Source organism: Cervus elaphus, chromosome 14 (genome assembly GCF_910594005.1).
Source record: "Cervus elaphus chromosome 14, mCerEla1.1, whole genome shotgun sequence".
NCBI lineage: Eukaryota > Metazoa > Chordata > Mammalia > Artiodactyla > Cervidae > Cervus > Cervus elaphus.
Genome location: NC_057828.1, coordinates 38,378,040 through 38,399,813, shown reverse-complemented (window position 1 = coordinate 38,399,813; position 21,774 = coordinate 38,378,040). Strand labels below are relative to the sequence as shown.

The following is a 21,774-nucleotide window of genomic DNA, read 5'->3' as shown; positions in this document are numbered from 1 at the left end:
GTAGAGAAAGAACTTCCATAAGTTCCAGCTTCCACATAAACCCACAGCTATAACTTGGCCCATGTACTGTCTTGATGTTTAGGATGAATGCTTCATGCTCTTAGATAAGGCCAACTTGTCTACTTAGTCACTTGCTTCCATCTCTCCAACAACTCTTCTCCCTTCTGCTTCATCAGTTTTCCCCTTTGTTGGATCGTTCCTATCAGCATAGAACCATGCTATTATTTCTCCAACTTTAAAAGTCACATCCCCTCTCTCTCTCTCAAAAAAAAAAAAAAAAAAAAACCCACACCAAAACCCTCTCTTTATCCCACCTCTCTCTCCAGCACTGCTAGATTTCTCTCCCCTTTGCAGTAAAATTCCTTAACTCTTGTATGCACTGATGATTGAGGGCAAATTGTTTCAGCTCTTTAAGAAAGTAGTTTGGCAGTACTTAGGGAAACTGAGTATGTGTATACCCTAAGATTACAGGAAAACTGCACATGTGCACCATGTACAAAAATGCTTGTAGCAGAATTGTTTGTGTGTGCGCGCATGTGTGTGTGTGAGCTAGAGAGAGAGAGGTGGGAACATAAAGCAAGAGGTGGGAGAGAGAGAGAGTAACTGAATGTCAGTCATCAGGAAAATAGATAAAGTATGTTCTGTCCTACACTGGGGGCTTCCTTGGTGGCTCAGGGGTAAAGAAACAACCTGCAAATTCAGGAGACGTGGGTTTAGTTGCTGGGTTGGGAAGATTCCCTGGAGAAGGGAATGGCAACCCACTCCAGTGTTCTTGCCTGGAAAATCCCGTGGACAGAGGAGCCTGGCGAGCTACAGTCCATGAGGTCGTAAAACAGTTGGATACAACTTAGCAGCTAAACAGTCATACACTGGAATATATATGGTAACAAAAATGAGTTACAGCTACACATATTTACATGGACAAATATGAAAAACAATGCCTTGAAAACATAACAGGGTAATAATGGTAACCTCTGGATGGAGCCAGGAGTAGATGGAATGAGGAAGGGTCACACAGGGGGCCTTGGAAGTTATTTTAATATTATTTTAATTCTGCTCAATGGTGTGTACACAGGTATTTGTTTCATTATTATTCATAAATATTCATGTGCAGCCAATGCCTGTTTTGCATGTACAATATATTTCAAAATTAAAATAGGGTTTTAGAAAAACTTTAACTTAGAAAAACAAAGACTGTTAAGTATATCACTGATATTCCCAGGTCTTCAGTTTTTTTAACCTCATTTCTTTTACCCACAATTTTATGAGTTATTTGTAACTTTTTTCCCCTAAGTGTGAGGTAGCACTAAACTGATACAACTGTTACATTTTAAAAAAACACCTTTTGAAATCAATGCTGTCAGACTAGTTCATTTTAAATTAAGTCATTAGCATCTCTATTGTCTTTATAAAATACAAATCTCTCACAGTAATGAACTGGGTTCATATTTTATGTGATTCCCATAGTTTGCTGATAAGAGACGTAATTATTGTTGCCTTCAACATAGATTACAGTGGATGTTACACTGGGCCAGGTCAAAGTATTTGAGTCAACTGAGAATGTTCCTTGCTCAGTTTTCATGCATTCGTGCTGTTTCTAGGAAAAATCATTACCAGCAACATATACATGTATCTCATTAATGGATAATTCAGGTGTTTGATACAGCTGGTGGTTTTTTTCTTTTTAATTAACACTACATGACTGACTGTAATCTCTATGTGAATGTGTTTTTAATAGGAAATTGCCCGACATTTACGCCCTGGAACCCTACGGGCAATCTTTGGTAAAACTAAGATCCAGAATGCTGTCCACTGTACGGATCTGCCAGAGGATGGTCTATTAGAGGTAAGATGAAGAAGGGTAAATACCCTATTTATATTTCAAGCTCATAAATAATCTCAGCAGTTCTAGTGTATAAAGAACCTTTTAGTACTCTTGGATTACAATGTTCTTTAGCCATCTGATAACTTCAGACTGTAGTGTTAAACGACCAAGTGGTAGGATGCTGTTTGTAATAGGTTCTGTAATAAATATGATAAATGTTTTATAGAAAGTATTTTAATCTTAACAACAACTCTAACAGGCTGACATTATCATGTCAGAGAAGTTAATTAACATCCTCAAATCAAACAAATAATATAGGACAAAGCTGTATTTTGACTTCTCGTTTGTTTAATTAACATAAGAAACAATGAAAAAAATTACAAGAAAATGAAGTGAAAATTGTTCTGGTTTGGGGTTAAGAAAATCATTTCACAGCTAAAGGAAAGAGACCTTAGAGAAGAGACTGGTATTTTTAACTTCTTATAGTTTAAAAAGTTTTTTGTGTCAAGGTGCTAAATGAAATTAAAAGACAAATGATGAATTTAAGTGATTATAGCATGAACGGCAGAAAATTGATTGCTGTCCTTAATACATATTTATTTCAATAAGCATTATGTTTTATATCAAATCTATCAGTCTTTTTATCTTTGAAGTCATATGTAGAAAAGCCTTCCCAAACATTTTGTTTTTGCTTTCTTACACTGAGACATTCATCTCACCTGGAATTTATTTGTTGAATGATGTGAGGTATGGATACAGTCAGCTGTCACAACATTGCTTTTTAAATCCTTCTGTTCTTTCATTGTTATTTTTCATTTATTGAATACTTTATGCACCTGTGCCTATTTCTTAACTTTGCATTTTATTCCATTGGTCTGTGCCAGAAAAATACTATTTTTTATTGTTGTAGTTTATTTATACTTTTAAAACATTTTCCTGTTTATTCTCTAAAATTTATTCCTCCGAATGAACTTTACATGAGTTTACCAGTTTCTTATCCCACCCTCACAAGATGCCAATGGGATCTTGACTGACTTTACAGTATGTTTATAAATTAATCTGGGTGTGACAAAAGTATAATAATAGTTCATCAAATGCATATATGGTATGCCTCTTTTATATATGGGTCTTAGACATAGTGTATTACATTTATTTCCATGAGTTTTTGTTTTAGTGGCTATAAAGAATGACTTTGCTAGCTCCATTAAGACTGTTATAATTTGGGATGTTAATCTGCTAAAATTTTGTCCAAACTGCACTGTGGAATGAAATGTAGGCATGCACACTTCTGAAAAGTGAAAATGTAACAATTTTGTTTTTAATTACCCAAAGTATTAACTATTTACTTTATACTTCACCTATTTTATAAATATTCCTTTTGCCTTCTGATAACTTAGGAACTATAGATTAGGCTTGAATTCAGAGTGTTGTTCAGTGAAATTGAAATATTATTAACCATGAATTTTATGCCCATTAAAAAATATTATCCAAGGTATGCTTGTGATTTTGCTCATACAATTTGAAATAGGTTATTATGGCCTGCAGTTTACAAAGCCATTTACTAAGTGATTAAAATCTCAAACCAAACTACACAGGAGATCTAATTGCAGATTAATGGCTGTGTGGTTCAGAGAATTAATCAAAAACCAGAAACTGGAGCTCCAACAGCCTCCTTTCACCTTGCTGATAATTCATACTTGATGTGCCCTGGAATAAGTCACTTTTTCTTTCCATTCGTCACTTCTCTTATCAACAAAATGGAATAAAGAGTGCTGATACCATCAGGATATTCTGTTAGTTAGGGATTAACTATTTGCAGATTGTTACTTAGCTTCAAGTGTAAAATATTATTTAAGGGGAAAAAAAAAAAGCCCATGAGGCCCAAAGAATTATCTGCTTATAGGTTTTTAAAGTGAAATTCAAAATGACACAAAGACAAGCTCTCTGGGCAGGAGCTTTCCTTTGCACTTAGATCTACTATTCATGAAAGGAATATCCTTTTGATGTAGAGTGACCATAAAATGTGTTGCCTAATCCAGAATTAAGTAGACAGGATGTGAGAACAAAAGGTATAAATAAGAACCGTCATTGGCACACTGGAATCACGGGTGCCCTAGTTATATGGAAAGAAGGAACAGCCTACTTCTCCTTTTTCTCATGTGATGTTTACTGAGCTAAATTTATTTGTGTCACGTGTGTGGAGCTCAGAAAATACGGTGTCAATTTATATTTTGTCACTATCCATTATTTAGTTATTCTTACAGCAAAGAATTATAGAGTGTGTTTTAACTTGCTGACGTTGAAATAGGATTTCAAAATCAAACAAGACATTTTTTCTGTCCTCACTGAGTTTACATTAAGTCTTAGAGGTCAAGGATCTTAGCGTGAGTGTAAAAATCTGATGTAATTGAATGAAGCTATTGTGACACAGCCACTTTTGTGGTTATAGGGAAAAATGACAGCCTCAGTTTAGTATGAGACATTCTAAGATGTTATTTTGCTGGTACCATGCACAGAGACTGCTGCTGCTGCTAAGTCGCTTCAGTCGTGTCTGACTGTGCGACCCCATAGACGGCAGCCCACCAGGCTCCGCCGTCCCTGGGATTCTCCAGGCAAGAACACTGGAGTGGGTTGCCATTTCCTTCTCCAGTGCATGAAAGTGAAAAGTGAAAGTGAAGTTGCTCAGTCGTGTCCGACTCTTTGCAACCCCATGGACTGTAGCCTACCAGGCTCCTCAGTCCATGGGATTCTCCAGGCAAGAGTACTGGAGTGGGGTGCCATTGCCTTCTTTGGCACAGAGACTACTGGTAGTAATTATGAAGATATTAAACTTATGCTTTACAGAAAGCATTAATGGAAAATGTTTAGCTTAACTTGTAATAAAGAAATAGTAGTTTTCTACTTGTGGCAAAGAAGTTTTAAAGTATCAGTGTCCACTTCTGGTAAGACTACGGTAAAATAGATACCCTCATATTGTTGATGACAGCTATGTGGTAATGGGTATTGAAAGCCATGAGATTTTTTCATATACTTTGTCCCAGAATTCTACCTAGAATCACACCAAAGGGGAGAGATAGCAGCACAACTAATAAATGGGAAGTTCATTTAAGAAGTATTGGTGGTACATGGAACTCTGTTCACTGTTATGCGGCAGCCCAGATGGGAGAAGAGTTTGGGGGAGAATGGATACATGTATATGTGTGGCAGAGTCCCTTTGCCATTCACCTGAAACTATCACAGTATTGTTAATCAGATATAGCGCAATACAAAATAAAAAGTTTAAAGAGAAATTTTTTTAAAAAGTGATATGAGGGAATTCTCTGGTTGCCCAGTGGTTAGGACTAGGTTCTTTCACTACTAGGGCCTGGGTCCAATCCCTGGTCGGGGAACTGAGATCCAGCAAGTGGTGTGGCAAATAATAATAATAATAAAATAAAAAGAAGTATTTTGGGTAAATATATTGAAAATAGAGTGCATATCTAAAGATGCATCTGATGTTCTTCCTCTGATTAAGCTTCCTTGATGCCTGTAGTCTGCAGTAAAGGTCCATCTGTGTGTTTTCATAGCACTTTCCTTTCCTCTTAATACATCAGTGTGGTCAAGAGTCAACATAGATCTGTGCTCTAGGCCCTAGGGTCTAGGGCAAATTACTCAATTCATTGTGCCTAGGATTCCTCATTCTGTAAAAGGAAGATAATAGCAGTGTCAGACCTATCATATAGCATAGTACCTAACACATGTTACTTGTTGAACAAATGATAACAATTATATTATTTCAGCACTTATTTTGTTTATATATTATTCCCCATGAGACTTGGTACTTGTAGGGAAGAGATTCTATCTTGTCTGGCCTATAGAAACTCTTTGCTAAGTCATTTTTGAAAGAAAAGATGGAAGAGTTTGCTTAAATAAATTATAGTTCATGTACTAATATCTAACCTTTTTTCTTTAATGTTGATAATGAAGACTCTACAGCCGCGGTTTCTAGCCTTGGTTGTATGTTAGGATCACTGGGCAGTTTTTAAAGTACTGATGTCAAGACCCAACTTTCAAGATTCTAATTTTTTTAAAAAGTAATTTCAAGCTTAGTATACAAAGTTTTTTAAAAAAAATAAATGTCTGGAATTAAGTTGCCAACATAACATACCATTTTTCTGAATATTTTAGTGTGTATTTTTAACATAAAGGAATATTTTCCTACATAACCATATCAGTTCAGTTCATTCAGTCATATCCAGCTCTTTGTGACCCCGTGGACTGCAGGATGCCAGGCTTCTCTGTCCATCACCAGTTCACGGAGCTTGCTCAAACTCATGTCCATTGAGTTGGTGATGCCATCCAACCATCTCATCCTCTGTCGTCCCCTTCTCCTCCTGCCTTCAATCTTTCCCAGCATCAGGGTCTTTTCTAATGAACTCGTTCTTTGCATCAGGTGGCCAAACATTGGAGTTTCAGCTTCGGCATCAGTCCTTCCAATGAATAATCATCCTGATTTCCTTTAGGATGGATGGGGTGGATCTTCTTGCAGTCCAAGGGACTCTCAAGAGTCTTCTCCAACACCACAGTTCAAAAGCATCAGTTCTTCAGTGCTCAGCTTTCTGTATAGTCCAACTCTTACATTCACACATGACTACTGGAAAAACCATAACTTTGACTAGATGGACCTTTGTTGGCAAAGTAATGTCTCTATTTTTTTAATATGCTGTCTAGTTTGGTCATAGCTTTTCTTCCAAGGCTCAAGCATCTTTTAATTTCATGGCTGCAGTCACCATCTGTAGTGATTTTGGAGCCCCCAAAAATAAAGTCTGTCACTGTTTCCATTGTTTCCCCATCTATTTGCCATGAAGTGATGGGACCAGATGCCATGATCTTAGTTTTCTGAATGTTGAGTTTTAAGCCAGCTTTTTCACTCTCTTCTTTCACTTTCATCAAGAGGCTCTTTGGTTCTTCGCTTTCTGCCATAAGGGTGGCATTATCTGCATATCTGAGGTTACTGATACGTTTCCAAGCAATCTTGATTCCAACTTCTGCTTTATCTGCCCGGCATTTCGCATGATGTACTCTGCATGTAAGTTAAATAAGCAGGGTGACAATATACAGCATTGACGTACTCCTTTCCCGATTTGGAACCAGTCTGTTTTTCCATGTCCATTTCTAACTGTTGCTTCTTGACCTGCATACAGATTTCTCAGGAGACAGGTCAGGTGGTCTGGTATTCCCATCTCTTGAAGAATTTTCCACAGTTTGTTGTGATCCACACAGTCAAAGGCTTTGGTGTAATCAATAAAGTAGGTGTTTTTTCTGAAACTCTCTTGCTTTTTCAATGATCCAGCATATGTTGGCAATTTGATCTCTGGTTCCTCTGCCTTTTCTAAATTCAGCTTGAACATCTGCAAGTTCACAGTTCACATACTGTTGAAGCCTGGCTTGGAGAATTTTGAGCATTACTTTGCTAGCGTGTGAGATGAGTGCAGTTGTGCAGTAGTTTGAACATTGTTTGGCCTTGCCTTTCTTTGGGCTTCCCTTGTGGCTCAACTGGTAAAGAATCCGCCTGCAATGTGGGAGACCTGGGTTTGATCCCTGGGTTGGGAAGATCCCCTGGAGAAGGGAAAGGATACCCACTCTAGTATTCTGGGCTAGAGAATTCCATGGACCTTATAGTCCATGGGGTCACAAAGAGTCGGACATGACTGAGTGACTTTCACTTTCACTTTCTTTGGGATTGGAATGAAAACTGACCTTTTCCAGTCCTGTGGCCACTGTTGAGTTTTCCAGATTTGCTGGCATATTAAGTGCAGCACTTTCACAACATCATCTTTTAGGATTTGAAATAGCTCAACTGGAATTCCATCACCTCTACTAGCTTTGTTCATAGTGATGCTTCGTAAGGCCCACTTGACTTCGCATTGTCTGGCTCTAGGTGAGTGATCACAGCATCACGGTTATCTGGGTCATGAAGATCTTTTTTGTATAGTTCTTCTGTGTATTCTTGCCACCTCTTCTTAATATCTCCTGCTTCTATTAGGTCCATACCACTTCTATCCTTTATTGAGCCCATCTTTGCATGAAATTTTCCCTTGGTATCTCTAATTTTCTTGAAGAGCTCTCTAGTCTTTTGCATTCTATTGTTTTCCTCTATTCTGAGGAAGGCTTTCTTATGTTTCCTTTCTATTCTTTGGAACTCTGCATTCAAATGGGTATATGTTTCTTCTTCTCCTTTTCTCCAAAATGATGTATCATAACCATATCATAAGCATCTACTTTAGGAAATTAATGTTGATACATTACTTCTATGGAATCTTCAAACTCTGAGTTTTCCAATCAATAATAAATGGATCTTTAATAGCAAAGTGTTCAGGTCAGAATCTTGCATTGCATTTAGTTCTCTCTTTAGTGTCTTACAGTCTAGAACAGTTCCTCAGATTTTCCTTGACTTTTATGACCTTGACACCTTTGAAGATAATAAGGACAGGTTGTTATTTAATTGATCCATTCATTCCTTTGCTCATAAGAAACCTCTCTAGATGGCTTCCACCTACAGTCCTGACCAGATACTGACATTTTTATTTGATGGTATGGCATGTATTCTGTTTGCAGTGTCATCTGTTGCCTCTCTGTCCATGAAAATACATGATACCTTTTTGCTTTGCGTCTCCCCTGCCTTCAGTGTGTTAGTCCTCCTCCTACCCATGTCATTGATGATACAAATACTTCTGAGGGTCAGTTTTATTTTCTCCTTGCTTTCTTCATCTCTCCCAAAGCCTTATTGAAAAAGTATATTTCTCTGCCTTTCATTTACTTCTGTAGTCTGTTCCCAGGTCTGTCTTTCTCTGATTATCTTCAACAGTTTATTGTAAAGTGTACTGTAATTGAAATAATCAAATTTGCCTGATAGGTGTATGGTAGAAAATTCAAATATGTTTGAATCTTGAATTATATACACCAAAATGATGTATCAGTCACTCATCCAGATATTTACATTTTTAACAGAACTAAAACACAGCACTGGGGACACAGCAGTAAATAGGATAAGTGTAGCTCTTGCCCTCAGGGAGCTTTCCTTCTAGGAGACAATAATCATAGTAATTGTTTTTTAGAATGATGAAAATGTGGACCTTTTCTCTGTGTTTCTTTTCCAGATGTTCTGTCACTTCGTTATATCACTTCTGTAGCTATAAAATGAAAATTTAAGAAATACATTAAGTATTTCATTGTATGTATGAATAGTCGATCAACACAAGTCTGAATTTGGTTATGTAATTATTTCTTCATTGCTTCTTCTAGTACTTTCTAGAAGAAAAAGAATCAAGCATTAACCAGAAATAAACATAGGTAGGTGGTGAATAAGATGATTGGACAGGCCTGGATTTTTTGGCTTTGGTTAGTGTAGGCCTCTGCACACACTAACACTCATAATTTATCTTTAGCTTTAGTTTCTATCTTGAAGGAAGAGTTATGATTTTTACTAGTACATTGTCCAAGAGGGAACAACTTGTACAAAGACAAGAGCGAAAAGCTTTCTCTAAGAGATCTAAAAATAGTTTAGTAAGGCAGGGGCTTTGACCTTGACATGGAAAATGACAAGAGATAAAGGTTGAAAAATCAACAAGGGGCTTGTAATGTCCTAGTAAGACATCTGAACTTTATCCAGAGGGCAACAGAAATCCAAATATATGTTTTATGCAGGGGATTAGCATAATCATTTCTGTGTCATATGGTCACTCTGGCTACAGCATGGAGAGCAAATCAAAGCGGAGTTGGGGAAATCAATCTGGAGGGAGGCAGACCCCCTAGGGAGAAGGCTATTAAGATAATTCAGGAACAGATTCTGGTAGCCTGAATGGCCATGACAGTGGGAATAGCCGCAAGAACTTCAAAAGACGTTTTTCTTGGGGGGTCGGGTGGGGGTGGGGTGCAGAGTGTAGAAGTGACAACCACAGAGACCATGGTGGATATGACAGATAGCCTGAGGGAGTGAAACAAGATTAGCTCCAAGCAAAGATGCTAGTACAGAAACTACCATCTTTGTGAAACCAACATTTCTGAGACCAAAGTTATTTTTGTAAGTTGATAGCAGAGCCTAACCTGATCTTATATATGACATCCTACCTGGGTTCGATCCCTGGGTTGGGAAGATCCCATGGAGAAGGGAACGGCTACCCACTCCAGTATTCTGGCCTGGAGAATTTTATTGACTGTATAGTCCATGGGGTCGCAAAGAGTTGGACACAACTGAGCAACTTTCCCTTTTCCCTTTCCCTCAATATTTGTATGGGTTGTTTCCAGGACTCCTGTGGATGCCAAAATCTGTGGATGATCAAGCCCCTTATACAAAATGTAGTCCACCCTTCATACCCCATGTGTGTGGAGCCCGCAGATGTAATTTTCATATAACCCACTTAATGTGACTGTTCACACTGCTGCAGAAATGTTACTGTGTTAAATTGTCGGGGAACTTTCTTGACACTCTGTAGAATATATCCCAGGATGTTGTGGAAACTACAATCATCACTTCTGTGTTCCAGGCTTGAAAAAGAGGAAGAGCAAGGGGCAAAAGGTGGAAAATGCCAGCTCAGCCATCACCCTCCTCCCCACCAGCTTTAATATGCTTTTCCAGAAACCCCACCCAACAACTCCTGCTTAAGACTTGTTTGCTGGAATTTAGTCCCAGAGCCACCCCCTTCTTCAAGGGAAGCTGATCAATGTAGTTCTGTTAGTTGAGAGCATTACTACCTCCAGCAAAATCAAGTTTTGGCTAGAATGCATAAAGGGAGGGGATGAAGAGCAGAGTCTGCCATAGGAGATCAACAGGGTAATAGGGGTGTTCAGTCAGGGACCAGGTCTCCAGTAGACTTGGCCCCTGCCCTCCCCTAGTACGGTAGTTTTCAAGCTTCATCTCTGACCAGCAGCATCTCCATCACTTGAGAATTTAGTGGGACTTAAATTCTCCAGCCCTAGTGTAGACCTGCTGGCTCAGAAATTCTGGAGCTCAAGCCCAGGAATCTATACTTTAACAGGCCCTCCTGGTGATTCCCCTAAAGGCTGAGAACCACTGCCCTAGTGCAATGGTTCCCAGTTCATGGCACATCAAAATCACCTGTGGAGTTTTTAAAACCACATGCACTAGGAGCTCCATCTTAGAAGGTTCTGGGTAAGTGGATCTTGGATCCATTTCCTATAAATGCATTTTTATGTTGTAGATGATTTTGATGTAGCTAATAATTAAATGAACATTTGGAAACCACTGCCCTTCAAACTTTTTGGAAAAATTTGGTCATGATCCTGCTTTTGAGAGAAACCTAGACCCTGTGGGTAGGTCAGCAAAGAGGTTATTTTGCTTTGAAAACTCAGTGAGAATCAGAAATAGGAACAACCTCTGAAATTTGAGGTGATCTGTAGCATAGCCTTATCTGGTGGCTTCCCTGGTGGCTCAGATGGTAAAGAGTCTACCTGCAGTGAGGGAGACCTGGGTTCAATCCCTGGGTTGGGAAGATCCCCTGGAGAAGGAAATGGCAATCCACTCCAGTATTCTTGCTTGGAAAATTCCATGGATTGAGGAGCCTGGTGGGCTACAGTCCGTGGGGTCGTGAAGAGTCGGATACAACTGAGTGATTTTGCTTTCATAGCCTTATCTACTTCCCAGGTGACTCAGTGGCAAGGAATCCACCTGCCAAAGCAGGACATGCAGGTTCGATCCCTGGGTCAGGAAGATCCCCTGGAGAAGGTGATGGCAACCCAATCCAGTATTCTTGCCTGGGAAATCCCATGGACAGCGGATCCTGGTGGGTTACAGTCCATGGGATCACAGAGTCAGACACACCTTAGTGACTAAACAATAACAACATAGCCTCTATCAATGGATGCAGCTGCAGCCAAGGGTTATTATACTTCCACGGAAACCCCAGTCTCTGGGGGAATCTTTGGCTTCTCAGGAAGGGAGGCCTCCATGACCTGATTGAGGACCTGGATTTTGGGGGGAAGGCTCAGTGTCGAGGCTGACATAATGCCCTCCCAGGGAGTAACTAGAAGCCTGGGGTACATATGTGTGTATGTGTAAGCACTGATTCATGCTGAGGCTAACAAGGACAGAGGCCCCAGATCACTCACAGCTAAAAACAGTTCTCCTCAGACCTTCACGTCTGTACTCACAGATTAACCTGGGCATGTGGCTCAAGGCGTGCTGGGAACCAAGTCACATCTTGTCCTTCTACCCTGTAGTTGTATAAGTGCCTTGAGGGCCCTGATCTCTCAGACTTTTGTCTCTAGATCCTGCCTAGCATAGCATCCTGCACGCTTTTAGTCAACATCTATTGAGTCAACACAGTCAGGAATTGGGGAAATATATCATGAATGGGGTCAGTGCACCTTCATCCCTCTTTCTGTCTTCACATGGCTGAAAAGGCACAGCCTGTTGAGGGTGAGCCCCACTGTCAAGGCCACATCCCTCTATTCCCTCCCCTTACCAATTGTCAGGAAAGTCTACTGCTACCAGCATCCTTTATTGCTGACTGTGTATATAGGTCAAACCTGAAATATGTGTGTGTGGAGAGCTGATGGTTTGCATCGAGTTTTCTTCCTTCTCAGACATAATATTTAAAAAAACCCAGCAATCCCACTCCTGGACATACACACCGAGGAAACCAGATATGAAAGAGACATGTGCACCCCAGTGTTCATCACAGCACTGTTTATAATAGCCAGGACATGGAAGCAACCTAGATGCCCATCAGCAGACGAATGGATAAGGAAGCTGTGGTACATATACACAATGGAATATTACTCAGCCATTAAAAAGAATACATTTGAATCAGTTCTAATGAGATGGGTAAAACTGGAGCCCATTATACAGAGTGAACTAAGCCAGAAAGATAAAACACCAGTACAGTATACTAACACATATATATGGAATTTAGAAAGATGGTAACGGTAACCCTATATGCAAAACAAAAAAAGAGACACAGATGTACAGAACAGAATTTTGGACTCTATGGGAGAAGGTGAGGGTGGGATAATCTGAGAGAACAGCATCGAAACATGTATATTATCAAGTGTGAAACAGATCGCCAGTCCAGGTTGGATGTATGAGACAAGTGCTCGGGGCTGGTGCACTGGGGTGACCCAGAGGGATGGGATGGGGAGGGAAGTGGGAGGGGGGTTCAGGATGGGGAACACATGTGGATCCATGGCTGATTCATGTCAATGTATGGCCAAAACCACTACAATATTGTAAAGTAATTAGCCTCCAACTAATAAAAATAAATGGAAAAAAAAACTAAAATAAAAAGTTTCTATGTTAACCTTAAAAAATCCTGAAACCATAAGAAGCATTAGGCTATCCAATTGTAATTGTTTATGGTCTAGTTTTTATTTCATCAGCATTGGTTATTTTCTCTGATAAAAGAATCTGTAAGGAACAAGTTCAGGTTCCCTCTGTATCCTGCTCCATGTGGAGCTCATGTTCCTTGCTGGGTGACTTTCATTACTTTCACCTCAGTTTCACACTCTCTCAGGGATCAGCGATCTCTAGTATTTCCCTCATTTAGCTTAGGTGGGACTTTAATTTTCTAGTCAAGACAGTAGTGGGATGCTGGCATAATTTATCATAAACAGTCATAATACCTGCTTAGATCATGGAAATTTCTATAGACATTAATACTATAATAACTATGCAGTCATTCTAATGACTGAAATGACATTACACAAAGGGAGTTCACAGGTCCCTAGGTCCTTCAGTTACCCAATTACAGCTTCAGCTCCAACTTTCTTAGATCGACTGTCTCTCACCCTGAGAAGTAACAAGCCTAATCACTTCTGGTCTATATTTAGTATTATTTTTCCTATCTTGGGGCTTCCCTGGTGGCCCAGATGCTAAAGAATCTGTCTGCAGGGCAGAAGACTCAGTTCAGTCCTTGGGTCATGAACATCCCCTGGGAAAGGGAATGGCTACCCACTCCAGTATTCTTGCCTGGGAAATCCTATGGACAGAGGAGCCTGGCAGGCCATACTCCATGGGATTTCAAGAGTCGGACACGACTGAGCAACTAACCCACACACACACGCACACATCCCATTTTGAATAGGCACTTATAAAAACATTCACTGTAGACTCTAGGAAATAAATCTCAATTAATTCCTTTTGGAAAGATTGATTAGTCAATAACCATGGCAAATCCATACAAAATAAATTAGATGAAGAGTTATTGGACTAAAAAATGACCTTAGAGGGGCGTTTAAAAACCTCCAGATGTTTTGTCTCAGCACTTTTGCATCTTCCCTACCTAGTCGTAAAGTTCAGTCAACTTTGATAAAGTCTCCAACCTTTATCAGCAGCAGAATCCACTGGAGGTCTTTTTAAACACAGAGATGACTGGTCTCCTCTCCAGGGCTTCTGATTCAGTAGGTTTGCACTTCTAAAGAGTTCCCAGTTAACCCTGATGCCATCATGCCATCTCATGCCCATACTTCGAGAACCACTGCCCTAGGCCAGATGTCACTGCATGCTCTTACTCTGCTAAGTCAAGTTGTTGTCTTGGTTAATTGTTCTCAGACATGGGATTTCAGAGACTTAGGGGCATTTGCAAAATTAACCAAGCAATGAACATTAACAAAGCCCACATTGGGGATAGGTCTAACAATCAACTTTAAAATTTGCGCCAAATGAAAATATTTTTTAAAAAATTGTTTCCCATCATTTTGTTTTGAAAGGACATTTAATTGCCAACATCATTTAGTCACAGAATAATGGCCTGTCTCTTCAATTGGATAAATTTAGCTTTACTCAAAGGGCTTCGCAGATGGTGCTAGTGGTAAAGAACAAACCTGCCAATGCAGGGGATGTAAGAGATGTGTGTTTGATCCCTGGGTCGGGAAGATTCCCTGGAGGAGTGCATAGCAACCCGCTCCAGTATTCTTGCCTGCAGAATCCAATAGACAGAGGAGCCTCGCAGGCTACAGTCCATGGGGTCACAAAGAGTCAAACATGGTTGAAGTGACTTATTACAGCACAGCACAGCTTTACTCAGAACTCACTTTATTGTTATGACATGCCAAGGGCACAGTGGTGGAAGCAATCTGCTACAGGTACGGGCAAAATGTGGTTGCATTTTCTGTAGATACAAAAACAAAGAACAAGAAACCTTTCTAATTTGATGGAAAGGTATAGTCTTTTTTTATTTTTAACTTTTTATTGGAGTATAGTTGATTTACAGTGTTGTGGTAGATTCAGGTATACAGCAAAGTGTATCAGTTATGCACATATCCATTCTTCTTTGGATTCTTTTCCCATATAGGCCATTACCGAGTACTGAGTAGAGCTCTCTGCTATACAGTAGGTTCTTATTAGTTATCTAATTTATACAGCAGTATATATATGTCAATCCCAATCTCCCAATTTATCCCTCCCCACCCTTACCCCTTGGTGACCATAAACTTGTTTTCTATATCTGTATATCTATTTCTGTTTTGTGGATAAGTTCATCTGTACCCTTTTTTTTTTAATTTTAAAGATTTCACATAAAAGTGATATCATGCAATGTTTGTCTTTCTCTGTCTCACTTCACTCACAATACTTAGGCTCAAGTATGATGATACAGATGTGGACGTAAAAGTAACTATCATTTCCATATATAGGGGATGGTAGCTTGCTGGTATGTATGACACAGAGTGGCTGCTTAGCCTCTAGAAAGCTGGAAGCAATCAAAGGTTTTTGAATAGGGCAATGACCTGGCAAAGTAGGTCAAAGCTTTAACCAGTCAGCAGAGTTTACGTGAATAGATAATAGGAGTAATGGAAATGCATACTCTAAGCATCTAGTAGGAAGTCTTAAGGGCTTAGCAGTCTAAAATATTTGTTTGTTTAACTTAAGTATAGTTGATTTACAATGTTGTGTTAGTTTCAGATGTACAGCATAAAAGAAACAAAAGACCTATACATAGAAAACTATAAAACACTGATGAAAGAAATCAAAGAGGACACAAACAGATGGAGAAACATACCGTGTTCATGGATTGGAAGAATCAATATTGTCAAAATGGCTATTCTACCCAAAGCAATCTATAGATTCAATGCAATCCCTATCAAGCTACCAATGGTATTTTTCACAGAACTAGACCAAAGAATTTCACAATTTGTATGGAAATACAAAAAACCTCGAATAGCCAAAGTAATCTTGAGAAAGAAGAATGGAACTGGAGGAATCAACCTGCCTGACTTCAGACTCTACTACAAAGCCACAGTCATCAAGACAGTGTGGTACTGGCACAAAGACAGAAATATAGACCAATGGAACAGAATAGAAAGCCCAGAGATAAATCCACGAACCTATGGACACCTTATCTTCGACAAAGGAGGCAAGGATATACAATGGAAAAAAGACAACCTCTTTAACAAGTGGTGCTGGGAAAACTGGTCAACCACTTGTCAAAGAATGAAACTAGAACACTTTCTAACACCATACACAAAAATAAACTCAAAATGGATTAAAGATCTAAATGTAAGACCAGAAACTATAAAACTCCTAGAGGAGAACATAGGCAAAACACTCTCTGACATAAATCACAGCAAGATCCTCTATGACTCACCTCCCAGAATATTGGAAATAAAAGCAAAACTAAACAAATGGGACCTAATGAAACTTAAAAGCTTTTGCACTACAAAGGAAACTATAAGTAAGGTGAAAAGACAGCCCTCAGATTGGGAGAAAATAATAGCAAATGAAGAAACAGACAAAGGATTAATCTCAAAAATATACAAGCAACTCCTGAAGCTCAATTCCAGAAAAATAAATGACCCAATCAAAAAATGGGCCAGAGAACTAAACAGACATTTCTCCAAAGAAGACATACAGATGGCTAACAAACACATGAAAAGATGCTCAACATCACTCATTATTAGAGAAATGCAAATCAAAACCACAATGAGGTACCATTACACGCCAGTCAGGATGGCTGCTATCCAAAAGTCTACAAGCAATAAATGCTGGAGAGGGTGTGGAGAAAAGGGAACCCTCTTACACTGTTGGTGGGAATGCAAACTAGTACAGCCGCTATGGAAAACAGTGTGGAGATTCCTTAAAAAACTGGAAATAGAACTGCCATATGACCCAGCAATCCCACTTCTGGCCATACACACTGAGGAAATCAGATCTGAAAGAGACACGTGCACCCCAATGTTCATCGCAGCACTGTTTGTAATAGCCAGGACATGGAAGCAACCTAGATGCCCATCAGCAGATGAATGGATAAGGAAGCTGTGGTACATATACACCATGGAATATTACTCAGCCGTCAAAAAGAATTCATTTGAATCAGTCCTAATGAGATGGATGAAACTGGAGCCCATTATACAGAGTGAAGCAAGCCAGAAAGATAAAGAACATTACAGCATACTAACACATATATATGGAATTTAGAAAGATGGTAACGATAACCCTATATGCAAAACAGAAAAAGAGACACAGAAATACAGAACAGACTTTTGAACTCTGTGGGAGAAGGTGAGGGTGGGATGTTTCAAAAGAACAGCATGTATACTATCTATGGTGAAACAGATCACCAGCCCAGGTGGGATGCATGAGACAAGTGCTCCGGCCTGGTGCACTGGGAAGACCCAGAGGAATCGGGTGGAGAGGGAGGTGGGAGGGGGGATCGGGATGGGGAATACGTGTAAATCTATGGCTGATTCATATCAATGTATGACAAAACCCACTGAAATGTTGTGAAGTAATTAGCCTCCAACTAATAAAAAAATTAAAAAAAACAAAACAAAACAAAAAAAACAGATGTACAGCATAGTAATTGTTATACACACACACACACATGCACTCACACACACACACCAGTTCAGTTCAATCACTCAGTTGTGTCCAACTCTTTGCAACCCCATGGACTGCAGCATGCTAGGCTTCCCTGTCTATCACCAACTCCCGGAGATTGCTCAAACTCATGTCCACTGAGTCGGTGATGCCATCTAAACATCTCATCCTCTGTTGTCCCCTTCTCTTCCTGCCTTCAATCTTTCCTAGCATCAGGGTCTTTTCTAATGATCTGTTCTTTAAATTCTGCTCTGCCACTTACTAGCTGTTTAATCAAGTTGCTTAAAATATTGTGCGTCAGTCCCCTCACCTTTAGGATGAACATAATGACATATCTCCAAGGATAGTTATAAGAAATAAATTAGTTAATGTAAATTACATAATTACATTATATGTAAATCAATAAGAATAGGAAATATTCAATAAAGATAGCAACAATAGTTGTTATCATATGTATCATTATTATCATAATCCTTACCATTACATTTGATTACTGGAAAATAAATATATCAAAGTCAATGGGAAAGCTGTAAGTTTTATGTTGTGCCCATTAAGTGTCAGGCCTGTTAGGCTCTTTCACAAACAATATCCCCAGTTAATTAAAGCCCTAAGTATAGTTTCACTGTCAGAAACCACTTCATTCTATTTTCACCAAATACAAAGCATATACAGTCCTGGTTTCAAATATGTTTTTAAGTAGTAATAAAAGAAGCCTTTCTTTTTTAGTGTAGCCCTTTATGACTGAGTATCAGATTATATTCTTTTGCAGGCAATCCAAGTCAGTACCTAAGTGCTAGCTAGCCTTATGCCATAGCAACTAAACCTGGTCCTCTTGGTTTTTTTTCCAGCCTCTTGTCTAATTGTATAAACTCTGTTGTCTATCACCTAGCAGTATGATGAAACTCATGGATGATTCCTTTTTCAGCTGAGGTTTGAGAGGCCAAAGCTAGATGAGCTAATAGTGATGGAGTAAAAATACACATTTTATCTAGACAAGCAAAACTTTAGCCTGCCAATTCTTTATTAAAAACAAGTAAAACAAAAAGTTCCTTCCATTCCCACTGAGTGGTGCTTGTCTCTGGTTTGTAGCCCTTCACCACGATGATCTTCACTTATGTTGACATGGTGGGTATGGGCAATTCTTGGTCGCTTACCAGAATGGAGAAGTCAAGAGTTTGGCAAGGGCACTTGTAATCCAGAGAGAGACCGGCAACCATTTTTCCACTAAGTGCAACCCAACCTGTTCACCAAATGACATTTTTCTTTTTCGGTAATACGTATCCAAGTGGAATGAATTGTTCTCTTGCTCTTAAATTTGTTATTCTAAGCCATTTTCTTATAAAGTACAAAAAATACTTGTGGGATTAAAATAAATAGTTTATGATCAAATGAAGGGGGTTAAGAATTATGAAGGGACCCAAAGTCACAAACTAGAAGTTAAAAGACTGACTCATCCCAGAGTTATATACTCTAGATTTGATGAGGTTATATTATCACCAAGCATAATCCTCTAGTGATAGAAATGTGGAATTAAAATGTGGAACTAAACTAATATTTAGCCTCTCTGAGTTAAATATTATTTAAAACTAATAAATAGATATGCTCACTGGTGCTCTTATTTCAGTAATGCTAAAGTTAAAAAAAAAACAAAAAAACTTTCCATAGTAGCATCAGAACTGCATTGGGATGGTGTCTGCTATGTGTATAGTCATCCTGTAAAGAAAAAAGGTACCAAACCCAGCACTCTCTGATCCTGATCTCAAGGGAGGCAGACAAAGCACCCTTTTTTAACTGGGGATGCATGTGTCTCTTCACTAGCACACCTGATATTGCATTCACATTAGTACCTCCAAAGGCTACCAGCTTGCTTCATTTTCCTGACTCTGAAAGAATGAGGAGGAAGGTGTAACCATCCATTCATTGTCCTTTGCTCTCTGCAGTTTGACCCTGACCTCTTGTCTTTGGTCTACACAATCCTTCATTTTTTTAGCCAGTGACTAAGCATGGTCTGAGTTAATAAGTAACTCTCAGTTGACTAATTGAAGGTCCTTAGAGAGGGCCTAGAAAGGAGCCTAAAACTTTGTTGACCTAATCAAATTGATCTTCTTTTTCATTCATAAAATATTACTACTACTCCCACTTTAGCGTCAGAGTAAAAGTTGCTAAACCCACTACTGTTCTTTACCCATTATATAGTTATGGACATTTTTATTTTAACAAGAGAGGAAACAGAAATAATCTAACCGAAGGAAAATTTTAGGCCTAAACGTTTTCCAGAACAAATACATTGAGATTTTGCAGGTGACAGAAAGCTTCTAAAAAAACTTGAAAGAACTTTAATCTTCAAGTGTCAAATACCTTCCCTGTCACATAGATACTGATTTTGTGTAAGTGTTTTCCTGTGATAATTCTGCAAGTTTCTGTGAAGGAGTGATAATGGGAGTTGTTTTCTCTTCTTTAACCTGAACATTGCTTTACGCACAAAGGTGGCAACTAGACAGTATCTTGAAAGTATCTTGTCCACAGCAAAGTCACACAGCCTTTTCTTAATGCATGTTGAGATGAAATCCAAACCACGATAGTTACTTTAAAAGAATAAATCTTATCTTGGACAAATCTTTATGTCATGTATTATAGTTAAGAACTCAGTACAGTCATGTTTGTGACTCATTTTAAAAGATAGCTGTGTTATGAAATTTATTTGGATCAACTCCTTTGTGTCATTTGCTGATTACTTTTGTAGTTTTATGTATTTGTGTGGCGGCAGTATTAACTAGCTTTAGGGAGTACTTGGCGCCCCACTCCAGTACTTTTGCCTGGAAAATCCCATGGACGGAGGAGCCTGGTAGGCTGCAGTCCATGGGGTCGTGAAGAGTCAGACATGACTGAGCAACTTCACTTTCACTTTTCACTTTCATGCATTGGAGAAGGAAATGGCAACCACTCCAGTGTTCTAGCCTTGAGAATCCCAGGGATGAGGTCGCACAGAGTCGGACACGACTGAAGTGACTTAGCAGCAGCAGCACCATGTGCCAAGCGTTGTTCTAAGTGTGTTACATGCTTTAACTTATGTCTCTCTCAATGAAGTTACTATTATTACCTCATTTGCAGATGAGTAACTGAAGCACAGAAGGGTTAAGCAACTTTTCCAAAGTCATACAGCTAGAACACAGCAAAATGGAAGTTGAATCCAGGCAGTCTGGGTGCAGAATGAACACTTTCTGCCTTCGCCACCATTGTATTATAATCTTAAATGTAGCAAGTATTACTTCTATAGTGTTCTCAATCGGATAGTGGGTAAGAGCAGAAAATTAAGCTGGGAAGAAAATATTTGGCCTCCATCAATAATTAGGATGATTGGACACTTACTTATGTTTTATCTTTATATTTTTATGCATGAAGTTGTCCCCCTCAGTTTTAGATGAAAAGTATAAAATTACTTATTCCTCAAATAAATAGCACAACCAGTAGGCTACTTACATTGTCAGCAGGGCTTTGGCGGAAGCCTTGGTGAATTCACAGGTGATTGTCGATGCGCATGCTTGTTTTCGCTTCATTTCTACAGAATGCCTGTGTAGGTGCCCTCCTAGCATTGCATTGTCCAAATTTCTATCTCATAACATAGATATACATTAGGAAGTCTGCCTTAGAAAATATGGCCAATTCTTTGAAAAACCACCAATTTGTTTATTATTTGAGACAAATGTGCAGCATTGGTTTTTTTTTTTCTCTCAGTAATACTAAATACTGTCTCTCTTTCTCTGCTTTCCTCTTCCCTCTTCTCCCTGTCTCAACCATACTCTCCCATTTCACCCTACTTTAGTTCATATCGCTTATATTTTGCACTGTGCGTCCACAGCTGTGCTGGATGCCAGTTTTGTTTCTAAGGGCTTTAAATGTTTCTTCCTACATAATTCAGTCTTTTTTTTAATTCAGCAAACATGACGGCTTCCATCTTTGTTGTAAGCACCCTCTTGTTTGGTGGTTTTCAGTCTTTTTTTTTTTTGCATTACAAAGTGTTCTTGGCATTTTGTACACAAAACATAATCTATTCCATTGGTGATATATCTCTCATTCTTGCAGTTTAAGTGGAGTGTGTGGCAGGGTTGGGGGGTGGGGGGCAGGGGTCGCTGGAATG

The 21,774-nt window shown here is 39.1% G+C and overlaps 1 protein-coding gene across 1 annotated transcript in view; it reads left to right on the top strand.

The window, feature by feature from the left end:
- NME7 (NME/NM23 family member 7) overlaps positions 1-21,774 on the top strand; it is a 226,717-nt gene that overhangs the window by 168,885 nt on the left and 36,058 nt on the right. The window contains exon 11 of the mRNA XM_043924726.1: positions 1,739-1,846. Within this exon, the coding sequence (XP_043780661.1) occupies positions 1,739-1,846 (108 nt within the window). The remainder of the gene's footprint in view (positions 1-1,738; positions 1,847-21,774) is intronic.